Raw genomic sequence first — 25,319 nt, 5'->3', positions numbered from 1 at the left:
TATGTGGATGAGAAGGGTGTATAGATTCGCTAGCACAAATGAGTGTCTTCTACTGAAATAAGACCCCAATGCGAGATCAGTGTGATCTTTAGTTACAGTAAGGTATCTTTAAAAAAGTCAGTGATGTATACAAGGATCGTCTGATCTGCCATGCTGTAGAAAGTAGGGATTTTAAACAAAGGCACATGGCTAATCAGAAAATCATGACGACACATTTGCTGGATTCTCCCTCACAAAAATCCTTCGGGATGATTCCAAGGGTTAAAAAGCTTTATCTTGATTGGGAGATGTTTGGTTGCATGGAACAGGACCTACTCAAACCAGCAGACACCAAGGGGAGGATGCATGAAGCTTACAGAGGATGTCTGAGATGGGAAGGACAGCCACATTTCAAGAGGAACTGAACCGGAAGCTGGAAAATTAGAACCAATGACTTTCCTCTGTCTCTTTGGGGCTTAGTATTTTCTTCTTTCTGTTTCCCTCTGCAGACATCTACTTCCTTTCAAAATCTGGTCTTCTCTCTTTAATAAACACATGGCCATATAAGCCCTGACCCTAAGGTGACCTTTCCATCCAAGAACCCAAGATTGGATTGAGTCTGCAAATCCTGACAGATCTGATTGGCTCAGCAAAGCTATAGATGGGTTTTCTTGGTCAAATACCCGTTTGATTCCATCAATTTTGCCCCAGAGACAGGAGGTGGGACCATGCTCTTCAAACACGGCTTCTGGACCCAACACTGTGGGTGAGAAAGCCATTTCTCAGAAAGGGATTGGGCAAGAACTCCAAAAGTTTTCTACTGCAAGAAGCAGCAGCAGAAAGCTAAACTTGTGATTTTTTTCCCTTTATCAAAATAATTTACACCAAAGACAACAGTCTCTTTTGTATCATTTATTAATCATGGAATAGACTTACTTCTTCATTAAAAATACTGGCAACAATAAAGGGAAACTAACAAGCTTCTGATAATGAATCCTTCGTAATAAACATTCTCATTGAAAAATGCCTGCCTGGGAAGTAAGAGAGTGGAAAGATAAACATGAAAAGAATGCCATGCATCTTCCCGCAGTTCACTGTCAAGGAACTGAATAGTTTCTAGTTTTAGAATACCTTCTCATAGAGTAAGGCTATTCTATTATAAGCGTCTATGCCCTTGATATTTACTTGCTGTTCCTGTACTATTTAGGTTATTGTTGCATTACATTTCTTCTGAAATCACTGACACAAATGTCCTTAAAGGGGATTCATTATATCCTATAAAATTTTGGTAGACAAAATGTTTTTAATGAAGAAGAAAACAGAATGGAAATTTAGATTATCCCGTCAATAACCTTTGAAATAGCTTTATTCCTTCACATAAAACTTCCACATACTTGTACACTTGTGTGGACATCATCAGATTCCTGTGGAAACTTTACAAACACATTCTCAAGTGTTGCTTCTGGAACTTTAGTTTTGAGAATCCCTTGGAGGGCTTGTTAAAAGACAGGGTGATGAACTCCACAACTGCAGGGTATAATTCAGTAGCTTCTGGGGTGGGACCTGAGAATTTCCATTTCCAACAAGGTCCCAGGTGCTGCTGTTACAGCTGGTGCAGGGACAACACTTTGAGGACCAGCGGCCTAAACAATATAGGCAGGATCTCCAGATCTAGCCTCTTACCTTAGGGTCCCCTCAAAAGTCACAAAGAAAGTGACATGTTGGAACAGAGAAGAATTGAGAAGGAGGTTGTTTTGTTTATCTTGCAGAGTCAGCACAGAAAATGATTATTACTGTTCTCAGAAGATGCATGCCTTAAGTAGGTCACCCCTACATTTTGAGAAATAACCTTCATTCTTTATGCAAAGAGGGTCTCCATCAGACAAATGGGTTCCCTTCTAAGAGCTGGCCCTGAAGAAACATTTAAAGAGACTTCACAAATAAGGATTGATATAGGCATCAACTCCTGTTACCTTCAGTTGAATACACTAAGTGTGAGTTTGAAAGAATCAGCTTTAATTGATGCGTTTGATATCTGGTCTAATTAATAGAAATTCATTTTTTAAAATATATCGTAGCAAAAATATGTGATAATGCCCGATCATTCATAACTTACAGGAACGACCTTCACTATCGTTAGAAATATTTAAGGAATTTTGCTCTTTTAAAATACAGATTGTGCTTAATAGGAATATTAACTCATCCAAGATATAAATAACAAAAACAGTTTTATTTCTTTAAGTCAACATTTCTCAAACAGCATAGTTGTTCAGAGCACAGAATATGCCGTCAGACAACCTATGTATATACCTCAGTTTCTGTGAACTTAAGCAACTACGTATTAGCCCCATGCCTCAATTTCCTAATCTGTAGGATGCAATCATATAACCTAACTTCATACAGCTGTTGTAATAATTACATGAAGAATGCAGGTGAAATTGTGCAGTGTCCAATACATAGTATTAATTTCCTCATTAAATGTAAGCCATGATCATGGAATATCAATTTTTCAAGATGTCAAATAATAAGGGCAGGGAAGGTTTCTATGTGTAACAGAGTCTGAAAAATGCTCGATCCAATAAGATTAAAGAATTTTATTTACTAAAGGACCTCCCCAGACACATTAATATGCTTCAGTGCAATATGCACCTTCAGTATTTCCCAGTCAGATTTGACCATAGCACCGCTTTTCAAGAATTATCTAGGTAGACTAGTGAATGTCCTTTGGAACACAACTTTAGGAAATAAGAATATGAACATGTTTATAGGCTCACATATCACCTTTTCTCAAAAACCTTCTCAGTGCTACCTACTATACAAATATTTCTCTGTTGCTCACAATCCAAAGTAATCTCTTCATAATCGAATCTAACTTTAAAGTGTTCATTCATCATTGTAAGTTTTTGTGTAATGTCTATATCCTCCCACTACCCTGTCAGCGCCATAGGAGCCGTGCCTATTTGTGTTCAAGTATCTATCCCTGTTGCCCATGATGGTGACTAGCACATAGTAAATGCTCACAGGTTTGCTGAATTAACTATTCATGCATTCAGTATGGACCCAGTGGAGGAAAGAGTAATATATATCATTCTCCTAAATATCTTGACCTCAAGTTTATGTCTATAGAGACCCACTTGTAAAAAGAAAAAACCCTGCCCACACTGTGGAAATAGAATATTTTTACATTTAAGGAAATCTACATTATCCTTTAACTTTTCAACAACTCTTAGAGAATGTTCACAGCTACTTCCTTTGACAATAGCAAATGATGGTACAAGAGGAATAATGACAATACCTGATCCCAGGAAATTGGACCGTCATCTGATTCTGGGTCCTCGGGTACAGATAGATTAGGATAGGCCCAATCACGGATTGTTAGGTTGTTTTGTTTCCTTTGAAGTTGATGGATTCTATCTTTTCTGATACAGGTATTTTTAGTCCAGAGAGTGTTGAGGAGTTGGTCTAGTTCTAGAAATTTCATACAAAATCTGGTGTCACATAAAGACAGGCCAGTTTCAGAATAATCACAATTTCACACGGCTGCAGCATAGATATTTACTAAGTAAATTTCTAAGTTCTAATGAAAAGCCAAGGTTTTACTCTGAACAAGAATAGAGAGCATTTAGGGACTTCCCTGGTGGTCCAGTGGTTAAGACTCTGTGCTTCCAATACAGAGGGTACAGGTTCAATCCCTGGTCAGGGAACTAAAATCCCACATGCTGCACGGCATGGCCAAAAAAAAAAAAAAAAAAGAATAAAGAGTATTTATACTTCACATGGTAATGATTCTCTCACAAGATCTTGAGATCTTAGGGCTGAACCGCGATGAAATGAGCAATTCCAAAAATGGAGTGCCTTCTAGTAAGTCAACTAATTCTTTTTCTAGGTGTTCCCTATAAAAATGTAAACAAAAGATGAAACTGATTTAATCCTTAGAAAATTTATTCCCTTTAGGCACTATACATCCTTAGTAGATTAACTGTAACTTTAATGTAAAGTCAATCTAACCTTTTTCCTCTTCAGTGTTTAATGCAGGAAAGAAACAGGAATTGAAAAGCAGCTGAGATTACTGGGACAAAAGAGACTTTGTTTTCTAATGCTACTGTGGTATGGGTGTCAGTTTACAGACTGCAGTTTAGTTTCCCTTGGTACAGCTGTAGCCTTAAAAAATGACTGATACAGAGAACAATTGAATATTATGGTGAATTTCTTGGGATTTATTCATCTTTCTACTTGTGAAAAAAATACCTCTGGTGTTTTCCTAAATGTTACCATCAGTAGTAGGAGAACTGCAAATTAGAATTACTACAATATTTTATTTTAAATGGCCAGTTTCAACAACAACAACAAAAAAAAAGAGAGAGAAAGAGAGAGAGAGAGACCTGCAAAGAAATGGAAAAGTTTGACTCAGAGTCAGGGAGAAAAACAGTCAATAAATATGTATCTGAGTATTCCCAGATGTTGGATTTACCAGATGAAGAGTTCAAAGCAGTCATAGTAAGTATGTTCAAGAAACTAAAGAGAATAATATTTGAGAAATTAAAGGAAAGTATGACAATAATAAATTAACAAATAGCAATTTTCAATCAGGAGATCAAAACTATATAAAAGTCTAAATGGAAATTCTAGAGTAGAAGAACAGAATAAATGAAGTAAAAAATTCACTAGAGGAGTGCAACAGATGGTAGAAGAGATGGTAGAAGAAAGAATTGCTGAATATGGGGATAAATTAATAGAAATAATCTAATCTGAAGAACAAAGAGAGAAAGAAAGAACAAGTCTCAGAGACCTGTGGGAAACAGCAAATATACTGACCCATATGTAGTGGCAGTCACTTGGAGAGAAGAAAGAGAAAGAAGTAGAAAAAGATACTGGAGAAAATAATGGCTAAAAACTTTCTGAATTTGATGTAAAGCTTTAATCTACAATGTTCAAAATATTCATCAGAGGGAATTCCCTGGTGGTCCAGTGGCTAGGACTCCATGCTCTCACTGTCAAGGTCCCAGGTTGGGGAAATAATATGGGGCATGGTCAAAAAACAAACAAACAAAACAAAACAAAACAAAAAGAAGCTCATCAGACATCAAGTAGGATAAATATAAAAGATCCAAACCCAGACATAGTCAAACAGTTGAAAGTCAAAGACAAAGATATATCTTGAAAGCAGTGACAGAAAAATGACTCATCACATACCAGGGAGCATTGATACAATCAATAGCTGACTTCCCATCTGAAAAATAGAGGCCAGAAAGTAGTGGAATAAGATGTTCAAAATGCTGAAAGAAAGAACTATCAATTAAGGATTTAATATCCAGCAAAACAACCCTTCAAAAATGAAGGTGAGGAAGCAACCTAGGTGTCCATCGACAGATGAATGGATAAAGAAGATGTGGCACATATGTACAAAGGTATATTACTCAGCCATAAAAAGAAATGAAATTGAGTTATTTGTAGTGAGGTGGATGGACCTAGAGTCTGTCATATGGAGTGAAGTAAGTCAGAAAGAGAAAAACAAATGCTGTATGCTAACACATATATATGGAATCTTAAAAAAAAAAAAGGTTCTGAAGAACCTAGGGGCAGGACAGGAATAAAGATGCAGATGTAGAGAATAGATTTGAGGACAGGGGGAGGGGGAAGGGTAAGCTAGGACAAAGTGAGAGAGTGGCATGGACATATATACACTACTAAATGTAAAATAGATAGCTGGTGCTTTGTGACCGCCTGGAGGGGTGGGATAGGGAGGGTGGGAGGGAGACACAAGAGGGAGGGGATATGGGGATTTATGTATACATATAGCTGATTCACTTTGTTATGCAGCAGAAACTAACACACCATTGTAAAGCAATTATACTCCAATAAAGATGTCAAAAAATAATATAAATAATAAATGAATTTAAAAAATGAAGGTGAAATAAAATTATTCTCAGATAAACAGTGAATGGAGAATTAATTGGTACCAGAACTGTCTTATAAGAAACACTAGATGAAGTTATTTAAGCTGAAAAGAAATGATCTGAATGGTAAGTCAAGTCCACAGGAAGAAATGAAGAGTACTAGAAATGTAAATATGTGGGTTAATATAAAAGACTATAAATATATTTCTGTATCATTGTTCTCTCAACTCAATGAGGAAACAAACTTTTCTTTCAAAGTCTAAAATATGATAAGGGTACAGACCATTCTCAAAATATTTACCATTATATCGGGGTTATTAAGCAGTGTTATTAGATGACAAAGAAAAGACACACACGAATTGAAAAAGAAGAGGCAAAACTGTCTGAAAACTCTAAAAAATTAAGGCAAAATAAAATGAAAGATTTAATCATGGAACAGGTTATAAAATTAATCTAAAAAAAATCACTAACCTTCACATAGACAAACACCAGTTAGAAGCTGTAATGAAAGAGAGGACCCCAGGTAAGAGAGCCAAAAGAAAAGTTAAATGCCTAGGTATAAATGTACCAGGAAATGTCTAAAACCTATGTGAGGGAAATAATAAAACACTCCACAAAAGCACACATGTAGATATGCACAAATAGAAACACTATGGGATATAAAAATGCAACATCTTATAAATATCATTTCTAAGTTATTTTATAATTATTTTGCAATTATAATAAAATTATCACAGGGTTATTTTTTCCCAGAGCTTGACAGTTAGGTGATATTTGTTAGGAAGAGTGAACAAGCCAGGAAGACCCTGAAAAGAAGAGCAATGAAGAAGGCTAGCTCTATCAGAAATTAAAATATACTATAAAGCCACTATAAGTAAAACAGTACAGTACTGGCACATGGATAGACAAGTGGGCCAATAGAACAGAATGGAAAACAGAAATAGACCTGATTGCATTTATCATTTTATTATATAAAAGAAGCATCTCAAACCAGTGGAGGAAATAATTTCCACTGCATTTTAAATAAAAGGTATAAAGAAAACTGCATAGTCGTATAGAGAAAATAAACTGGATCTAATCCTCACAACATGCACCAGAATTAATCCTAAATGGATCAGAAATGCAAGCATACAAGTACTAGAAGAAAACACGAGTAACTTCTTCTATAAGCTGGGAATGTGAGAAACCTTCTCAACTCTAACTCAAAATCCAAAAGCAATAAGAGAAGTTTGATTAATTGGTGTATATAAAGATAAAAAATATTTGGAGAAACAATTATCCCAGCTTAGGCAGAAAATGTACAAGAGGAACCTGGAATATTTTATACTGGAGAGCAAGGGAGATATAAAATGTGTTAAGGGTTTTGACAAAAGGACTTACAGCCACCTTGAATAAGATTCCACTTGTCAAAGAGGGAACGATCTGAGTACCAAAAGGATAATAATGACAATAGATTGAGAGATAAGAAATCATAATGATATAAAAAGAAAAGCTCATTGTTCCTTGAGGATGCAAGGAAACTACGTTATTATTTTGTAAAGTGGTAAATTAAAGAATCAAGAGTTTATCCTTACTTTGCTTTAAGAACCTCAATAAAATGAAATTGCGGTGAGGGAAATATTTTCCACTATAGAATTATTACACTGAAACATGAAGAAGAACTGAGAGAATCAGAAGATCACCACTGTGTAAGCCCCAAACAACTGATCAATCTAGGCAATGACCATCAATAGCTTATAACTTCTCAGAAAGAGACAACCAGATGTTATGTGCTGCCGATGGAAGATACCAACGATCAGACTGTAGCCCCAAATAAATAAACAACCTAAAACTAATCAAACCTCTACGTATAAAAATCAATATACATGAAACACGTTGCATAGAAACACATGTAAGGGACTTCCCTGGTGGTGCAGTGGTTAAGAATCTGCCTGCCAATGCAGGGGACACGGGTTCGAGCCCTGGTCCGGGAATATCCCACATGCCATGGAACAACTAAGCCTGTGCACCACAACTACTGAGCCTGCGCTCTAGAGCCCACGAGCCACAACTACTGAGCCTGTGGCAACAACTACTGAAGCCCGCCCGCCACAACTACTGAACCCGCGTGCCTAAAGTCCATGCTCCTCAACAAGAGAAGCCACCAAAATGAGAAGCCCACGCACGGCAACGAAGAGTAGCCCCCGCTCACTGCAGCTAGAGAAAGCCCGCGCGCAGCAACGAAGACCCAGGGCAGCCAAAAATAAATTAATTAATTAATTAAAAAAAAAAGAAACACATGTAAAATGAGTAGGAATGCAATCAGCAAAATCCAGATGGGATAAATGATCCCTTTTTGTTTTTTTCAACAAAAAAATTGCAACAAAATAGAATGGAGGGGAAGGGCATGGTGCCTATCAAAAGTAAAACGTCAGAGACATACCAACAATTCACATTTTATGGACCTTATTTACATCCTGGTTCAATAAAAACTAAAAATATTTTTTAAAAAGCAGAAAAATGTGAACATGGAGGAAATTTTTATGATATTAAAGGAATCATTCGGGTTTTTTAGCAGTGATATTTGTAATAGATGCTTTTAAAAAAATCCTCCTCTTGGGCTTCCCTGGTGGCCCAGTGGTTGGGAGTCCGCCTGCCGATGCAGGGGACACGGGTTCGTGCCCCGGTCCGGGAAGATCCCACATGCCGCGGAGTGGCTGGGCCCGTGAGCCATGGCCGCTGAGCCTGCGTGTCCGGAGCCTGTGCTCCGCAACGGGAGAGGCCACGACAGTGAGAGGCCCGCGTACCGCAAAAAAAAAAAAAAAAAAAATCCTCCTCTTTTAGAGATTCATACAGAAATATGTACAGGTTGATCGCTTCAAAATAATCAAGTGATTGGGAGAGGATGCAGGCAAATATAAGATTATCCAATTGTTGTTAATTGTTAAGGCTGGGGACTGTGTACATGGGGGTACACTATTTTATTGTTTCTACTTTTGTTTATGTTTAACAATCTCTATAATAAAAACATTTAAAAAAAATCAAAATACCATACTTTTTCCCCCTCTACCCCAAAATACAATTAGTATCAGTAGAGCCCTAGCTCAGAGGCAGTTGTTAGAAAAAAATGCCTTGGGGCCTCTGGAATAAGCATCTAATTGCACTGGGACGGGATGGAATTCTGACTTCTCAAATGCAAACGTGGCCGCTTTGTGCCCAAGTGGGTGATACTGAACACCTCTCACAAACAATTATTTTAGTTTTTTTATCCTGGGTCCATGATGGTCAATATCTAGACAACTTGCCTTGATCTTACAGTACAGCTTGCCTCTAACTGTATTCTGTATTCCGGTCTGATGGCTCGTCCTATTTCAGGTGGCATACATTTTTACTTGAAAAGGGAAATCATTCCATTCCTTCGGTTGATATGCAAACTATCCTGCTAAAACTCAATCACTCAAAATCTGAATTTAGCAATTCCTGTTTGCTACATCAAAATCATTCTCAGCGTAGCATGCTTTTTCCCGGCCTATTTCCTAGTGATGACATCTAGGTAACACGATTGAATTATACTTCAATTTTCATCTTAATAAAGATTTCTTTCTCTCATTTCTTAAAGCAAATACAGATGAATTGCAGAAAAACACACCTGTCATTCGGTGGGTTAGACAAACAAGTCAGAGAAAGTTCTGCGTGGAATTGTATGACTCCTAGCTCTTGATCCCTTTCAGAGTTAGAAGATTTATCTAGATCGTGAGGGTGTTGCTGGTACCTTGGAAAATTTGTATTTCTCTTCTATGTTGTGACTTCCCAAGAGGAAGAATGTGACCTTGGTGTGTGTGCAAAGCAGGGCATTCTGATGCAGATGAAAAAATAAGTCATTTCACTCTCAATGTCTTGTCAAGTACAAAGAAACCCGTGAAACACACATTCTGATTCCTTTCATGATGTCTTATTTTACCTCAGATCCCTCCAACACTGGCTGTCACGAATGTAGCCAGGATGCGTATTTCACAGTACGTTTATTTAACATTAAATGACTTACTTTTATGGTTCCAAGCAAACTGCTACCAAGCCTCTTGCACTCTTTAGAATACTATTTTATCCTTCTACGTGATACTCTGTCCCCCCGGGCCCAGCACTTTGTACCAAACAGGAAAGTGTTCAGTTAGTCCTAGTAGCAGATCATAAAAGTCTCTCCCTTTGGCTCTCCATCCACAATTTCATCATCCCTGCTCAAACGAGCTGAGTGCTTTTTTTTTTTTTTTTGCGGTACGCAGGCCTCTCACTGTTGTGGTCTCTCCCGTTGCGGAGCACAGGCTCCAGACGCGCAGGCTCAGCGGCCACGGCTCACGGGCCCAGCCGCTCCGCGGCATGTGGGATCTTCCCGGACCGGGGCACGAACCCGTGTCCCCTGCATCGGCAGGCAGACTCTCAACCACTGCGCCACCAGGGAAGTCCTGAGTGCACATTTTTGCCTTATCACCACATACATATCACAGCATGTTTGCCCTGAAAAGGCCCCCTGGGCTGTCTCACTACATGCTGAGATTAAAAGGGTCTTTAAAACATACCTGGACAAATTCAGTCATCGCAATGATTCTGCTTTTGTTTTTGGCAGTTTATATTTAGTAGGTGTGACTGGGAAGTGAAATTCATGAAAAGCATCCTTACCTGATAGATGGAGCGTATTTGTACTATTCAAGGAACTGAAAATATATTCTGTAAAATAGTCTGGGGACGGCAAGTTTCTCTGTCCCAGACAAACACCTTGGAGGGACAAAGCAATGATTGTCTCCGCCAACTGAGGAAGTGTATTTTCATCGGCACCATCACTGCTTGAGACACCAGATATTTTCTGCAGCACTTTGGTTTCCATACACTGAAATCAGACACAAAGAAAAAAGAAAATTTTAACTTCTAAAATTATTCTGATTAGAACATCTCTAGGATTTCCCCAAAAGACAAGGAATCATTCTTCTAAAAGAGGAGTGAATTGTTTGTGGGAATGTGCCTACCATCATTCTCTAGTCTCAGATAGAACTCTATCTGGAAAATACTTGTTTCTTTCATCTTCCATGACACTGAATTTTCTAACTCCCATCCCATTGATTCTTATTTATCTAATCTTTCTCATTGTCCTACTGTAGAGCACAGGGAACTATATTCAATATCCTATGATAAAACATAATGGAAAAGAATATGAAAAAGAATACACATATATATATGTATAACTGAGTCACGTTTCTGTACAGCAGAAATTAACACCACATTGTAAATTAACTACACTTCAATAAAATTTAAAAAATAAATTTCCCCTTAAGGCCCCAGAGAAACCACTGAATATTATAAACAAGAGAATGTACAATAAGGTAGGTTACAGAAGTGTCACTCAGGTGGCAAAGTAGTAAATGGATTGACAGGGTTAGAACTTGAGGGCAAGAAGTCTAGTTAAGAAGTTATTGATTAACCCACAATATCTCGTGACCTAAGACGGTAGCACTAGACATGGAAAGAAGCAGATGCATTTGAAGAATATTAAGAAGTTAGCCTTGGAAGGACTTGGAAGAAAATGTGGAGGAGTGCAGTCAAAAATGACTCAGGGGCTTCCCTGGCGGCGCAGTGGTTGAGAGTCCGCCTGCCGATGCAGGGGACGCGGGTTCGTGCCCCGGACCAGGAAGATCCCACGTACCGCGGAACGGCTGGGCCCGTGAGCCATGGCTGCTGAGCCTGCGCGTCTGGAGCCTGTGCTCCACAACGGGAGAGGCCACGACAGTGAGAGGCCCGCGTACCGCAAAAGAAAACAAAAAAAAAAGACTCAGGTTTCTGGGTTTGACAACTGTATAATGGTAATACCGCCCACTATCCCACAAATTCTCCCCGCAAATACCCAGTATATATCTGGTGCTTCCCTAGGTACTGGAAATGCAGTGGTGACCCAAACCAAAAGCAGTGTCTGCCTGCCCTGGAGCTTAAAGTTCACTATTGCTAATGAAACAATAACGTAATCAAATGTAAGTTGGTAACTTTGGCAATTGCTTTGAAGGAGAGGTACATGGTACAATGATGTAAAAGTAGACAGCTATTTGACCCAGTCAGGCAGACTCAAGGCGGCTTCCTTGGGATTGTGGCGCACGTGTGCACACGCGCGCGCACACACACACACACACTGATCTGAAGGAGTGGGAGAAAGGAACAGCCCAGGCAGGAGACACAGCATATGCAAAGTTTTTGTGGCAGGAAGAAGGATGGCAGATATGCACAGCTGGAAGGAGGGCAGTCACTGGAGTGGGCGGAGTAAGGGGAGCATGGTGAAAGTTGAAGGTCTACTGGCATTTAGTGGAGTTTGCCCCTTATCCTCAAATCAACTGGAAGCCAAAGGGGAATTATGGGCAAGGTTTGGGAATGGGGGTTATAGGACTGGATGTGTGTTTTGACAAATTCACTCTGGCTACCTGGTGGAGCACAAAGAGACTGGAAAGAGAGTCCGTGCTTCCTAGCAGCACAGTAAGAAGGCTATTACTGTAGCCCAGGTACAAGACAGTGATGATGATAATGGAGTAAGTCAACAGGTTAGGGATCTCTTCAGGAGGTAACAGCAGTAGGACTTGGATTAGATATAAAGGGGGAAGAAATTTGGAAAATAAAATTTCTAGTTGGGCATTTGACTGGATGATGATGCTATTTGCTGACCTATGAAGTGATACATGAAGACTGGATCTCGTTGGGTTGATTTTTAACCTTGATTTGGGATATTTTAAGTGTGAGGTGCCTTTACCATATCCTTAAAGAAAAGATGTTGTATAGTCTATGTGGGTCTGGAGTGTAGGGAAGAGGTCTGGGATGGAGGTACACTCTGGTGAGTCATCTTTAAGTATAGATGTGCTACCCCAGAGAAAGCATATAGAATGATGGGAGCTAAGACCACACCTGGAAGAGCACTAATGCTTAAAATCTACACAGAGAAAGAGCCTGCAAAGGTGAAAATGGGGGTCAGAGGGAAAAAAAACAGGAATGTGCGGCATCTACAAGCCAAAGTAGAGACTATTTCAAGAGCTACATGAGCAACATCAAAGAAAGAACAGGTTCAGGAATAGAAATATGACTTTTGATTTTAATATTGAGTTTCAAATGCTGAGGAAATATACACATGGAGATTTTTAAAGATGGGTGTATATATGAGTCGATGGCTCAAAAGAGAAATCTGGGCTGGCTTGCAACAGAATTGAAAGTCATCAGTGTTTAGGAGTGCTTGACGTTGTGAGAGCATCTCACTCAACAAGAAGGATGCCATGATTTAAGGGATGGCAGGTCAAGTTGATCCTACAAAGGAGCCTGATACAGAACAGCTGGACAAGTGAGAAGAAACCAGGAGATGGGGGTGATGTGAATGGGAAAAAACATGAAGTATGGGCTGACAGAAATCAAAGAGCAAAAGAGAGCTTCATGGAGGCAAGACTTGACAAAAGTGAGAGAGCAAAGAGAAGGACAGAGATGGTTGAGAGATACAATGTACAGGAGTGTGGGAAGGAGGAAGTATGTTCATCCAATGAGGACTCAAGGGTAGGTTATGACGTCAATGTTGCCTTCTTGTGACATAGGACAAGGTGGGAAAAGTGTGGATCAGGTTTATTTATTTATTTATTTATTTTATTGAAGCATAATTGATTTACAATGTTGTATTTAATTTCTGCTGTACAGCAAAGTGACTCAGCTATATATAGATATATATATTCTGTTTCATACTCTTTTCCATTATGGTTTAGGGAGCTATATTCAGTATCCTGGATTTATTTCTTTTTTAAGTTTGTAATTGGTGAGCTTGGCAAGAGCCTATTCATAGCTATGGTGGGGAGCAGCGGGGAAGGCGGAGAGGCAGTTACCAAAATTTTAACAAATTTGGAGAAGTAGCCAGAAGATTCATGGATGACAAGAACAAGTTAAAATAACAGAGTGTGAACCTCATAGAAGTGTGAGTTTTTCATGGAGGGTGTGAAAGAGTAACCTCTCAATGTGCCACTGAGGACAAAGGAGGATTCTAACCATGGTTTCCAATCCCAAAGTCCTCAGGATGTGGTCACGAATACCCGTTCTCCATATAAGAGGCAGGGCTAGTAGAGCACCATGTACATTTACCATGGAAACAGCAAAAGAGTGGCAAGAATGGAGAGAGGTGGTTGCATTAAGAGATTGAGTCAGGAGGATAAAACAGAGGAGGAAGAGAAGGAAAGGATAGCGGGACATTTAGATTTTGGACCATTAGGGAGGGGCGCTAGGTCAGAATATGATGGTGTAAGGTTGTTTCTCTTAGTGAGCTGGTTAAGGCCCGCCTGGAGTTGCTGTTAGTGGCTTGACCTATGGAGGCTGAGTCCCATGAAAGCAAGACCTAGAAATGCTAGTCATGGTGGGCCTGGACCGCCAGCATCTTCTGTGACCTTATACCCCCTAGTCAAAGAGAGCAGCAGCCTGCAGTGAGGTGCCAAGAGGCCTCCTGCAAGTCTAGAATGACTGACTTCCTAGCGGAAGCCTACCCCAAGGGCATGGGCCACAGGACCCTTCCCAGGAACTGGTGACAGTGTATCCTCCAGGAGATAGTTGTTCTGAGGCCTAGCACAGGGTTATGACTCATCAGTAGCTCACTTCTTCTTGACTGAATAGATGAATAAAGTAGGTGTACACATAATATTGAATTACTTTATTCTGTTCTAGGAATGTTTAATCTCACATACTTTCAGAAGCCCAGGTATTTGCAGTATATGTTGGATAACCATAAATCTACATTAAATATATAGATTCCATCTGCCTTTAAGTGCTGGCTTTGCATTTGCATTTAACCTGTATCAAGACAGTAACACACAGGATGACTAAAATCCTAGTGGCTCATTTGAACCAATCTTACATTACGTAGACGTTGAACTGAGGAAATTCTAGGTAGGCACACCTCCCTATTTAAGCAAAAAACTGAATTCTATACAGGAACCCCATTTTATCCCTTGGAAATAGAAAGAAAAAATATAACCATGTTTGAGAGCCACAAGATTAGAGTTACTGAAATGATAGCCACAAAGTCCTTAGTAAACAGTCCTTCCATTCATTCTGCCAATTACAAGAGAAATTTACAGCAAATTGGAGGACATTTTTGCTGGCATTAAGTTGTAGCATGATTGCACAGATACCTTTGAACTCCTAGAAACCAGAATTGAGGTCAAGAATCAAATTTATCACTATATGTTGGTATAGAATGAATGTTTGTGTCACCCCCCAAAATTTGCATGTTGAAATCCTAATTATCAATGTGATGGTATTAGGAGGTGGGGCTTTTAGGAGGTGATTAGGTCATGAGGGTGGAGCCCTCATGAATGGAATTAGTGCCCTTGTATAAGAGATCCCAAGAGCTCCCTTGCTCCTTCCACCAGGTGAGGACACAACAAAAAGATGACCATCTGTTAACCAAAAAGTAGCCTCTCACCAGACACCACATCTGCCCAGCACCTTGATCTTGGACTTCCCAGCCTCCAGAACTATGAGAATAAATTTCTGTTGTTTATAAACCACCCAGTTTATGGCATTCATGTTATATCAGCCCAAACGGACTAAGACACATGTCAATGAATAATTCAAGAGAAAAAAAAAAAACACATTCTGCCACAGTCTTCAAAATGTGCTGGTGGCTCCTCAATTCATTCTTTAAGAAAATATGGCTTAAAAAACCCCCTGTTCAGAGAACGTTTTCAGCTTAAACTTCCCATCACAAAGCAGAAAGCAAAAAGGTAATTGAAAGGCCAGCTTTTGCTGGAATAGTAATGAAGGCAACAAGACACCCATTTCCTAAGAGTGGGAACTGTGAGAAAAGAAAAGCACTTGGGACCCCTGACCACATGCAGCACCAATTACAAGCCACAAAAGAGATAATGTCTGTGCTGTCATGAATAATGCTTTTTGCAAGCTGCATCCTCAGGGAACTAACTAATGACTAATTCATCTCTCGCCAACTCTTAATGCCTAATCCTTCCCTTGCCAGAAGGCAAGGCAAATAGACACACTGCTCTCACCGCTACAGTTCAGTCCTTGGAGACTGATCAAAAGCCACGAGTCACACTCACTTTAGTGCTCAGGGGGACTCAGAACAGAGCTGCCCCGTCACCTGGTCTGCCTGCCCACCCACCCAGCTTCCGCCTAAAACTCATCTGACAACTGATTAATCATTACATCCACAGCCCCTTCTTTTTTCTTTAAAAACAAAACAGCTTTGTTGAGGTTTATTCTGAATTATTTTAAACAAAATAAAAAATAAAGAAACATTTTTGTACATTCACATGATTAGTTGTTACATTTCCCCCTTCAGACTCAGAATTTTAAATTACATCACTTAACATCCCATCACTAAAAACCACAATTACTTACCTCTCAGAAGTTTTTGAGCATACTAGGAATGAATCAGTGACAAAAAAAAATCATGCTCTGAGACTGTATCTTAGCAGCAGAGCTAGTTAGCAATTCTGACTTTCTTACCTGGCTTCTGGAAGTGTCAAAGTACTGCCTGGTGAAAGCCAGGATATCTTCCGTCTCATTCTGTGAAAGGAAATAGGAGTCTTCATCCTGCCTGAGGCTCAGAAGGCTGTGTAGGTAAAATGTATACTCCTTATTACTCATGTTGAGCTTGGAAGAGCAGATCTCTTCCTGATGAATGATGTAATAGAGGAGGAGAAGAGAAACTCTCTGGACCACTTCCTCTCTGGGCTGATCCTCGAAATCTCCTCCAGCTATTAGTAACAGGGCATCTGGTTCGAAGCACTGTGCAAAAAAACCCCACAAAATAATAATAAAAAATAAAAAACAGAAACAAAGCTTGACAAATAGTCCCAGAACATTAACAACCACAGTCTCTGTTGCTTATTATTTTATGAATAGGAGGGAAAAGTAGGCAGCCTCCATAGCCCATTCAAGTAAGACAATCATGGTTGGACTTTTATATAAAAAGGATGTCCTCCCAGAAGCCCTTATTCCCTAAATGCAACCCTTCTATCTCCAACTATATTAACGCAAGCTGTCACTTCTCTGCCTTGGTTAACACCAGCTGACTCTGGCTTTTAAAGTGATGCCTCATTGCGTTTAGAATGAAATCCAAGCTCCTTATAATTTTCTCCTCAGTCTGGCTTCTGCCCATCCTACCTCTCTTACCTTATCTTAGCCTCCCTCCACCTCTCTCACTCAACTTCTGCCCCTGCGATTTTCTGTCAGTTCCACCAGGCTCTTTCCCACCTGATTTCTCAGGTCTCAGTTTCAAGTGCCACTTCCTCAGGGATGCCTTCCCAGATACCATTTCCAAAGTCCCCATCCCTGCCCCGTGTTCTCCGGCACAGCACCATTCAACAAAAATATCACACAGGCTACAACGTGAGGCACGTTTTAACTTTTCTAGTAGCCACATTTTAAACCGTAAAAAGAAACAGGTGAAATTAATGTGAATAATATATTTTCTGGAAATACATGCGCAAGATATGATCATTTCAACGCATAATCAAAACTCTAAAAAAGTATTAATGAGCTATTTGATGTTCTTTTTGTCACACTAAGTCTTTGAAATCTGCTGTGTGTTTTACATGTATCAGCATATCGCAACTGGGATGACCCACATATTAAGTGCCCAACAGCCACAGGCAGCTCTAGCATTACCATTTTTCCTTTTTTTCATAGAACTAGGATTCTAAGGTTACTATGTCTCCTTGTTTCTTTTCTATTTCCTCTTGAAGACAACTGGCTCATTAAGGCTGGATTTTGTCTCTTCTGTGCACAGGTCTGTCCTCAGCCTCTAGCACCATGCCTGGCACTTAAGAAGAGTCACAGTGGAATGAACGAGTACCATCTGCTTCTCTCTTAGCCTACCTAAGAGAACTGATGTCAGTCCTTTCTGAGACTCAATCAGTTACCACATCCTGCTATTAACAGAAATGCTGGTGGTTCGAGAATTACTAAAAATGCTTCCATGATGCTTTGTTTCACAACCCACAGGCAGACAGCTGGCTTATCTCATCTGGGAAGTTTACATGGCAGAGGAAGGTGTTTGGGATAATGGGCTGGGACAGTGAGAAAAAGATAGACACAGGGGTTGTGGAAGAGAAGCTCTCCCAGCAAGATAAGAGCTGTGTTTCTTCGAAGACAGTTGGGTAGCTTCTGGGAATGCTCCCAGCGTCTGAGAAGCAGCTCATGACACGGCACCAGCCTCAGAGTGAAGGCATCAAGAGATGCCTATCTGAAGGACATCCCTGGTGGTCCTGTGGTTAAGAGTCTGCTCTTCCAATGCAGGGGACGCAGATTTGATCCCTGCTTGGGGAACTAGGTTCCCACATGCTGCGTGGTCTGGCCGGTAAATAAATACATACATACATACATACATAAAATATGCCTATCTTGAGCCCCAGGGGAGTTGTTCCACTGTGGGATAATCTACTATGAAATCTGTTCATCTGTTCTCTGAGGTGGAAGTTTCAGGGGTCCTAATTCCATGTCTGCTGTGTGTCCCACTGGGTAACATCTGGAAAATACCATCTGAGCCAGAAAGAAACATGTCATCCATCCGTGAAGCAAAGCATTAATCACGTTCTTCACAAGCCACACAGATTCCAATTTCTCCCCAACTCAACTGTGAGAGGCCAAAACCTCAGCAAACAGAGGCAGGCTTCCCAACGAGATCAACTCTGAGTGTCAATATTAAACTCAGCCACCAAACCCGCAGCAGCCCTTTCCTGTTCCATCCTCAGCCCCAGAGAAAAGTCCATAGGTTGGTAGCTGTTAGACGGGACTGACAGGACCCAGGGAGGTGAATCAGCTGAATCGAGCTTTGTGCCAAATAACCTCCTGAAACTAAAGTATCGGGAAAACCATCGGTCACATCAGCTACCATTTATCGGAAGCCATGTGTCCAAGACAGTGCTAAGTATCTTCCATATCAAGGCATCCCTCAGAGTATAAATCTCATTGGTTCTGGAAAAGGTGTCGGATGATCAATTTTTCAAAAGGGGGAAACTCATTGCATTATTTTAAATGGAAAAAAAAAAAGCCCACATCATAATCCACCACGTATTTCTGCACAATCAAAAGCATTCAGAATACCAACTACCCAATTACTTAATTCATAAAGAATTAATTAACAGGTACATATATATGCAGTATGCAAAGACCCTGCACAGAATTAAGTATGAAGCATGCTTTCCTTCTATGAGGAAAATATACCCTTAGTATATGCGTCAGCCAAGTTTAAGAGAGGGTGAGTAACGTACCTAAAGCCACACCGTTAATAGTGGCTGCCCAGTCTTAATTCCTGCTCTGCCAGTGATAGACTTTGTACTTGCTGTGCAGCCCCTCACCAGGTAACTTCCTCTCCCTCCTGTTTGGTAGGAAGAGATCTGGTCCATTAGGAGGCTAGGGGATTGGCAAGGTTATAATGCCCATCAGTGAGAACACGGTGCAGCCAGCGGGCAGGACAAGTTCACCTTTAGAGGCTTCCAAGTGCTATGCAGCTCGTCTGATGGCGCCGGGTAGGTGGGAATAAGAGCGCCAAGCACATGTAGGACCTCCGTGAGCCACCAGACCACGTGCATGCGGCCCAGGTGTGGTCGTGTGCTGGTTGCACAGTGTCTGTGGCCACCCTGTATCCCATCCAAGCAGCCCGAGACCCTTGTCCACTCGTGGCTCCTTCTCCAGGCTTTTGCTCTGTGCCTTTCTAGGGGTGAGGCAGGAGGTAGCAGAAAAGAGGGTAAGATAGAGTCCCCTCTCCTATCAGGGCAGGTACAGTCCCCTCTCCTATCAGTCTAGATAGAGTCCCCTCTCCTATCAGAGTAGATAGAGTTCCCTCTCCTATCAGGGCAGGTAGAGTCCCCTCTCCTATCAGAGTAGATAGAGTCCCCTCTCCTATCAGAGTAGATAGAGTTCCCTCTCCTATCAGAGCAGGTACAGTCCCCTCTCCTATCAGGCTAGATAGAGTCCCCTCTCCTATCAGAGTAGATAAGAGTCCCCTCTCCTATCAGGCTAGATAGAGTCCCCTCTCCTATCAGAGTAGATAGAGTTCCCTCTCCTATCAGGGCAGGTACAGTCCCCTCTCCTATCAGAGTAGATAGGGTCCCCTCTCCTATCAGGCTAGACAGAGTTCCCTCTCCTATCAGGGCAGGTAGAGCCCCCTCTCCTATCAGGGCAGGTAGAGTCCCCTGTCCTATCAGGGCAGGTAGAGCCCCCTCTCCTATCAGGCTAGATAGAATACCCTGAACACAATCAGGCAGATGTTCACTCCAGAATTTTTTTGTAAAAGGCTTACATGTTGGAAGGTAAATCAGTTTCTGACTTGGAAAAGTTTAAATAAGTTGTGGAAGCAGCTCATTTTATCTTGCTAGAGATTTTGGTCATCTTGAATGAACAGAGGTAGCCTACCCCTTGCTTAAGTTTTTGAGGCCTGCTGAAATGGAACTTAATGGTGAATCAGAGGACCATGTGGTGAAAACTCTGTGCTCTGATATTTGAGTCTTTGACAAGTTACCTTAATGCAGAAGGTGGTGGCTTGAGGACGGAGTGGTGCAGGGAGAATCGGAAGAGCTAACAAGGTAAAATCTCTTCTGGGCGTGGACGTGACAAAAATTGCTATGGGGGTTGGTGGGGGGCCTGGGATTTTCAGTTCATCACCACTAGATTTGTTTCAGTTGTTACAGTTTTCCAAAGTGGCTCAGTTGTGGTTTGGGAGAGGATGTTTAGCAAAATTTTGCAAATACTGGCACCCCACAGGCAACAGATCTGTCCCAGGCTCTGACTCCAGTAAAGTGATTCCTTTTTTTTTTTTTTTTTTTGCGGTACGCGGGCCTCTCACTGTGTGGCCTCTCCCGTTGCGGAGCACAGGCTCTGGACTCGCAGGCTCAGCGGCCATGGCTCACGGGCCCAGCCGCTCCGCGGCATGTGGGATCTTCCCGGACCGGGGCACGAACCCACGTCCCCTGAATCGGCAGGCGGACTCTCAACCACTGCGCCACCAGGGAAGCCCCTAAAGTGATTCTTTGTTGAAGAACAATGGCCTCATTCAGAAATAATCCATTGACTTCCTTTGAATCTCGTCAGGTGGAGGCATAAGGTTTAAGAGGAAAAGAAAAACACAGATTCTGGGAATTCATTTTTCTACTTCATAAGGAAACAAACTTTGGTAAAAATAAAAAAGACTAGTCAAATTGTGAGAAGTCCTCTCTACTAAGCTAAATGGACTACTCAGACGTTTGGTAGTAATTTTCTATGAACCCTGAAGGCAAATCAGATTGCCTTTTCCCAGCTGCTTAATTCAGCTTTGTTTACTGCTTGTGTATTTCAGGCGAGAGCCTCAGCGACAAAGGGCTATATGAAATCTTCTGTGTTAGTAAGGCAGCTGTCAGAACCTGCAGGGTAAGCTTGAGGAATTTTAGACCAAGAGATGTTTAGAATTTGATTTTGCGTTATGGGTAAGTCAGCTGCCTTCTTTTAAGTTCTTAGATTTTTAAAGTTCTGTTTTAGGAGGGGGTAGGGTTGCTAACAATTGACTATACAACACAAGAGGGAAATTATATTTCTTCCTTTTCCTCCCAGACAAAGATCTGGAAGGATGTCAGCTGATGACGGGCGCTAGCTTTTTGTGGGTCTGTACTAGATTTAGTGGCATTTCTAAGTGACAGAAAGGAAAGTCTTAACTGAGAAGAGTTCAGATAAACTTTCTCGATAAACAGGTTAAGATAAAGCTTGATGCTTTTCAAACTTTATCCCATCACCATTATGACAACTCGGGGATGGGGGAGGGAATTAAATGGAGGACCTAAAAGCATTGATTCTCTCTGAATGTGTCTGAGAATCGCCTGGAGATCTTGGTTAAAATACCCAAACCTCGGGCTTCCCTGGTGGCGCAGTGGTTGAGAGTCCGCCTGCCGATCCAGGGTACACAGGTTCGTGCCACGGTCCGGGAAGATCCCACATGCCGCGGAGCGGCTGGGCCCGTGAGCCATGGTCGCTCAGCCTGCACGTCCGGAGCCTGTGCTCCTCAACGGGAGAGGCCACAACAGTGAGAGGCCCGCGTACCGAGAGGAAAAAAAAAAAAAAAAAATCCCCAAACCTCTGGGGACAGTCGAGGTGGGCGGGGCCGGGGGACGAGCAGGAGGGGGTTGCGGGGGCTGCAGAGGAAAGTCTTGTTTTCTCAGCAGCACTGAAAGTCCTTCACAAAAGCTGCCCCAGAGACCTGGAAAAGGGGGCACTGGACATTTCCACGAATATAACAGGGGAAGAGAGCTTGAGCTCGTATATGCATTCATAGATGGTCATGTGACCTCACAGGGAGCCCCCTGAGAAAGGAATCAGCATCTCGGCATCCTAACAGCTAGACGGTGCCAGAACAAGGATACGGACCCAGTGACGGACTCCAAACCAGATTCTTTTCCCTTCCCCACGCCTGGAACCCAAGGAGGCTCGTGGTTCTCATCATACCTGAAGTGGAATTTATTCTTTCGGAGTTAATTAATCCCTCGTTAAATGTATTTAAACCCCCTTCTCACCCTTCCCGTTAAAAAATTTAAAAAAAGAAAAAGGAAAGCCATGATCAGGCAAGAGTATCCATGTTCAAAGGCGGCAGCTTGAATGGATTTACTTTTAAACGTGCAGTGCCCTTAAAATTCAGTTTTTTTTGAAAATTCAGTTTCTACCTAGATCTGAAATAAAATTGGGAACTTTTTTTTTTCTCCCCACAAATTCAGGATACACACAGGTCTCTTTTTCAGACATTTAAGGACCTGAACTCACTCCCTTGCCCTCTTTTTATCACGGAACTTCCGATAGGTACCCTGCCTCTCAGTGGACAGAGTCCCTAGGAAGACAAAAAAAGATTCAAGAACATGGTGAAAACTTCTGGTTTGCACCAGAATGTGGGTGTTTGTAAAACCAGGGTGTTTCTCCCTGGTTTCTGTGAATTGACACTGAGAGATTCCGTGGGCTCCTTGCTTAGATTATGATGATTTGGGTAAATTGGAGACTTCTGAGCAGGTGAAGCTGAGATCAGCCTCTTTTTTTAAGCTTAGTCTCTTAGAGAAAGAGAAACAGCGGCAGCAGGAGGGTGAAGCTATTACAGACAGCGTTTCACTTCCTAGGAATGGAACAGAAACTAAATTGGCCAAATACTTGTTAATGTCATAGAAATCAAGAAAATGTACAAAACAACCCATTCCCCCCCCCAAAATGGAGAATAATCTTGCCTGTTTACATCCCCCCCCCCAAGCTAAAGTAATATCCAACCAGCCTTAATAAGGCATTTCATGTCATTAGAGAACATTTCTCTGAAGCGAATTCTCGGAGGACATTAATAAGATATGACTCCTAGTTATTTCCGGTGGGAAGTCCTCTGTTGCTATATATATAAATTACTGTCATCACAGATGAGTTGCCTTTACAACACATGTTTTCTCTGGGAACCCTTGGGAGTTTTACTGATTACTGAATTATTCACTGTTTGCACAGAGAAAAATTCTGTTAGCAAGACCCTTCTGTGAAAAAAACAAAAACAAAAAACAAAACATTTGGCCAAGAAATGTTTCCCCCAGAACAAAGCGTGATTGAGAAGATCTGCTAAAATTTATTTTGGGGAGAAATGATTTGCCTCTCTTATTTAGTTAGTTATGTCTTCATTTATTTACTTATTTGTGAGTGAGTTCATTCTGAAAAATCTCATCTCAGGAAAGGGATGCTCAGACTGTTTTGGTCTGTTTTTTGTCTGAAGTCATTTTAAGACATGGGCTCTTGCCTCTGGGGCTGCTCTGGTCATCCCCCCCTCCCCCCACCCAATGGAGACATTCTGATTTTACATTAAATGTTGATTTTACAGTAATGCTGATTTTACATTAAAGTGGCCTGCAGAGATTTTTAAAAATTCCATCCAGGGAAAGTGAAATCTCAATCTCTGGAGAGGAAGCTCCAGCCTGGGTATTTTGTGGAACCTGGCCAAGTGATGCTAATGGACAGCCAGGGTTTGAGAGTCACTTGATACACTAGGAAATGCCTGGAAAATGGGTTTCTGGGGCCCATTTTAGCCCCACTGGGAGCACTTCCCTTCCCCAGCTTAGATTCCTCATTTTTAAGCAGATGATAATCCAATTCATTAACTCCCCACAATGCAAAATATTAGAACACACATACCGATATCCAGGAGAAAGTACTTAAAAAATTCAACATTAGATAAATATCAGATTGGTATTATTATGCCTCAGAAAACAAATGGCATCTATCTAACCAATCATGTTCAAGGTCACTGCAAGCTCATTAAAAGGATTAGCCAATCAGAAAGAAAAGGGATCTAGAAGTGCATACCTGCAAATAAATACCTCTAAACCTGCAGAAGCATTGTAGAAAGGCTTACTGAAGCATTACCATTTTAATAAAAACAAGTTCTCCCTGTCTCTAAATGCCATATGCAGAATGCTGTATGATTTGTCATATCCCAAATATGGGCGTTATTACACCATAATGCATTGCCCACTCGGATACTGGAAGGTTTGCAATGGATTTTTCTTTCCTAAAGTAAGCGGCTAAGGAATGCATGGCTCTCTTTGGAAAATGCCCTTGTCCCTGATCCCATTCTATGGCACTAACCAGACTGCAATCTCCTTGCCTTCCGTCTGTCCTCCGTGGGCACCCGGTTTTCTCTAGCAGCGTTCTGATGAGGCTTCTTGAGTGGTTCAGGGGCGTGGGCTCTTCTGCTGAGAGAACATGTAGGATTTCCGTCAGTTGCCCTGGACTCCAAGTGCCGCTGCTGTCTGGAGTTGAGGGTCTTTCCGTCTCAGTCAAGGGAACCAGGCTGAGTAGCAGGAACAATGACCCCCCGAACACAGAGAGCTTGCTCCAGAAGCACATTTCCACTCTTCCTCTAGCCCAAGTCTGCCTCTGATGGCGGTGGGTGGGTTGGTGTGCACAGTGTCAACTTGTAACTGGAGGAATGTCTGTGCAAAGAGGAAAAATAAAGCCTTTAATTACTGTGCCTGCAACAGGTTTGAAAGGATTCATTAATTGGGTGGCTAAGCTGATTGGCAATGACAAGCTGTTTCTGAACAACTGGGGGTCTGTAGCTCACTTATAACTCCCACCAACCGGCAGGAAACTGTGGTGGGTGTAGACTTTCAAACTGTACAACAGCCAAGAAGTGTGTTATATTGTCTCTCTCTGAAATAGACACAGAGTCAAAAATTAGGAAGAATGCATTTCACTGTCCATCCTGACGGTGCTACAGGTCATAAGACCCGGGGCAGGAAACACCCTCATTTATTTTTTTATTGGAGTATAGTTGATTTACAATGTTGTGTTAGTTTCAAGTGTACAGCAAAGTGATTCGGTTATACATACGTATATATATATTTTTTTCAGATTCTATTATGTAGTTTATTACAGAATATTGAGTATAGTTCCCTGTGCTATATAGTAGGTCCTTGC

General features: G+C 41.3%; 1 protein-coding gene across 1 annotated transcript in view; it reads right to left on the bottom strand.

Annotated features, from left to right (window-relative positions):
• Positions 1-24,893, bottom strand: part of SLC39A12 (solute carrier family 39 member 12) — a 68,621-nt gene extending 43,728 nt beyond the window's left edge. The window contains exons 1-4 of the mRNA XM_027122110.1: positions 24,486-24,893; positions 16,368-16,649; positions 10,530-10,737; positions 3,275-3,447 (exon numbers count right to left, since the gene is read on the bottom strand). Coding sequence (XP_026977911.1) covers positions 3,275-3,447; positions 10,530-10,737; positions 16,368-16,649; positions 24,486-24,746 — 924 coding nt within the window. The 5' untranslated portion in view covers positions 24,747-24,893. The remainder of the gene's footprint in view (positions 1-3,274; positions 3,448-10,529; positions 10,738-16,367; positions 16,650-24,485) is intronic.
• Positions 24,894-25,319: the final 426 nt, after the last annotated feature.

The sequence above is a fragment of the Aethalodelphis obliquidens genome, unplaced genomic scaffold (genome assembly GCF_003676395.1).
Source record: "Aethalodelphis obliquidens isolate GAN/ISIS:26980383/991018 unplaced genomic scaffold, ASM367639v1 scaffold23, whole genome shotgun sequence".
In the NCBI taxonomy this organism is placed as follows: Eukaryota; Metazoa; Chordata; class Mammalia; order Artiodactyla; family Delphinidae; genus Aethalodelphis; species Aethalodelphis obliquidens.
This window is presented reverse-complemented; position numbering and strand designations above follow the sequence as displayed.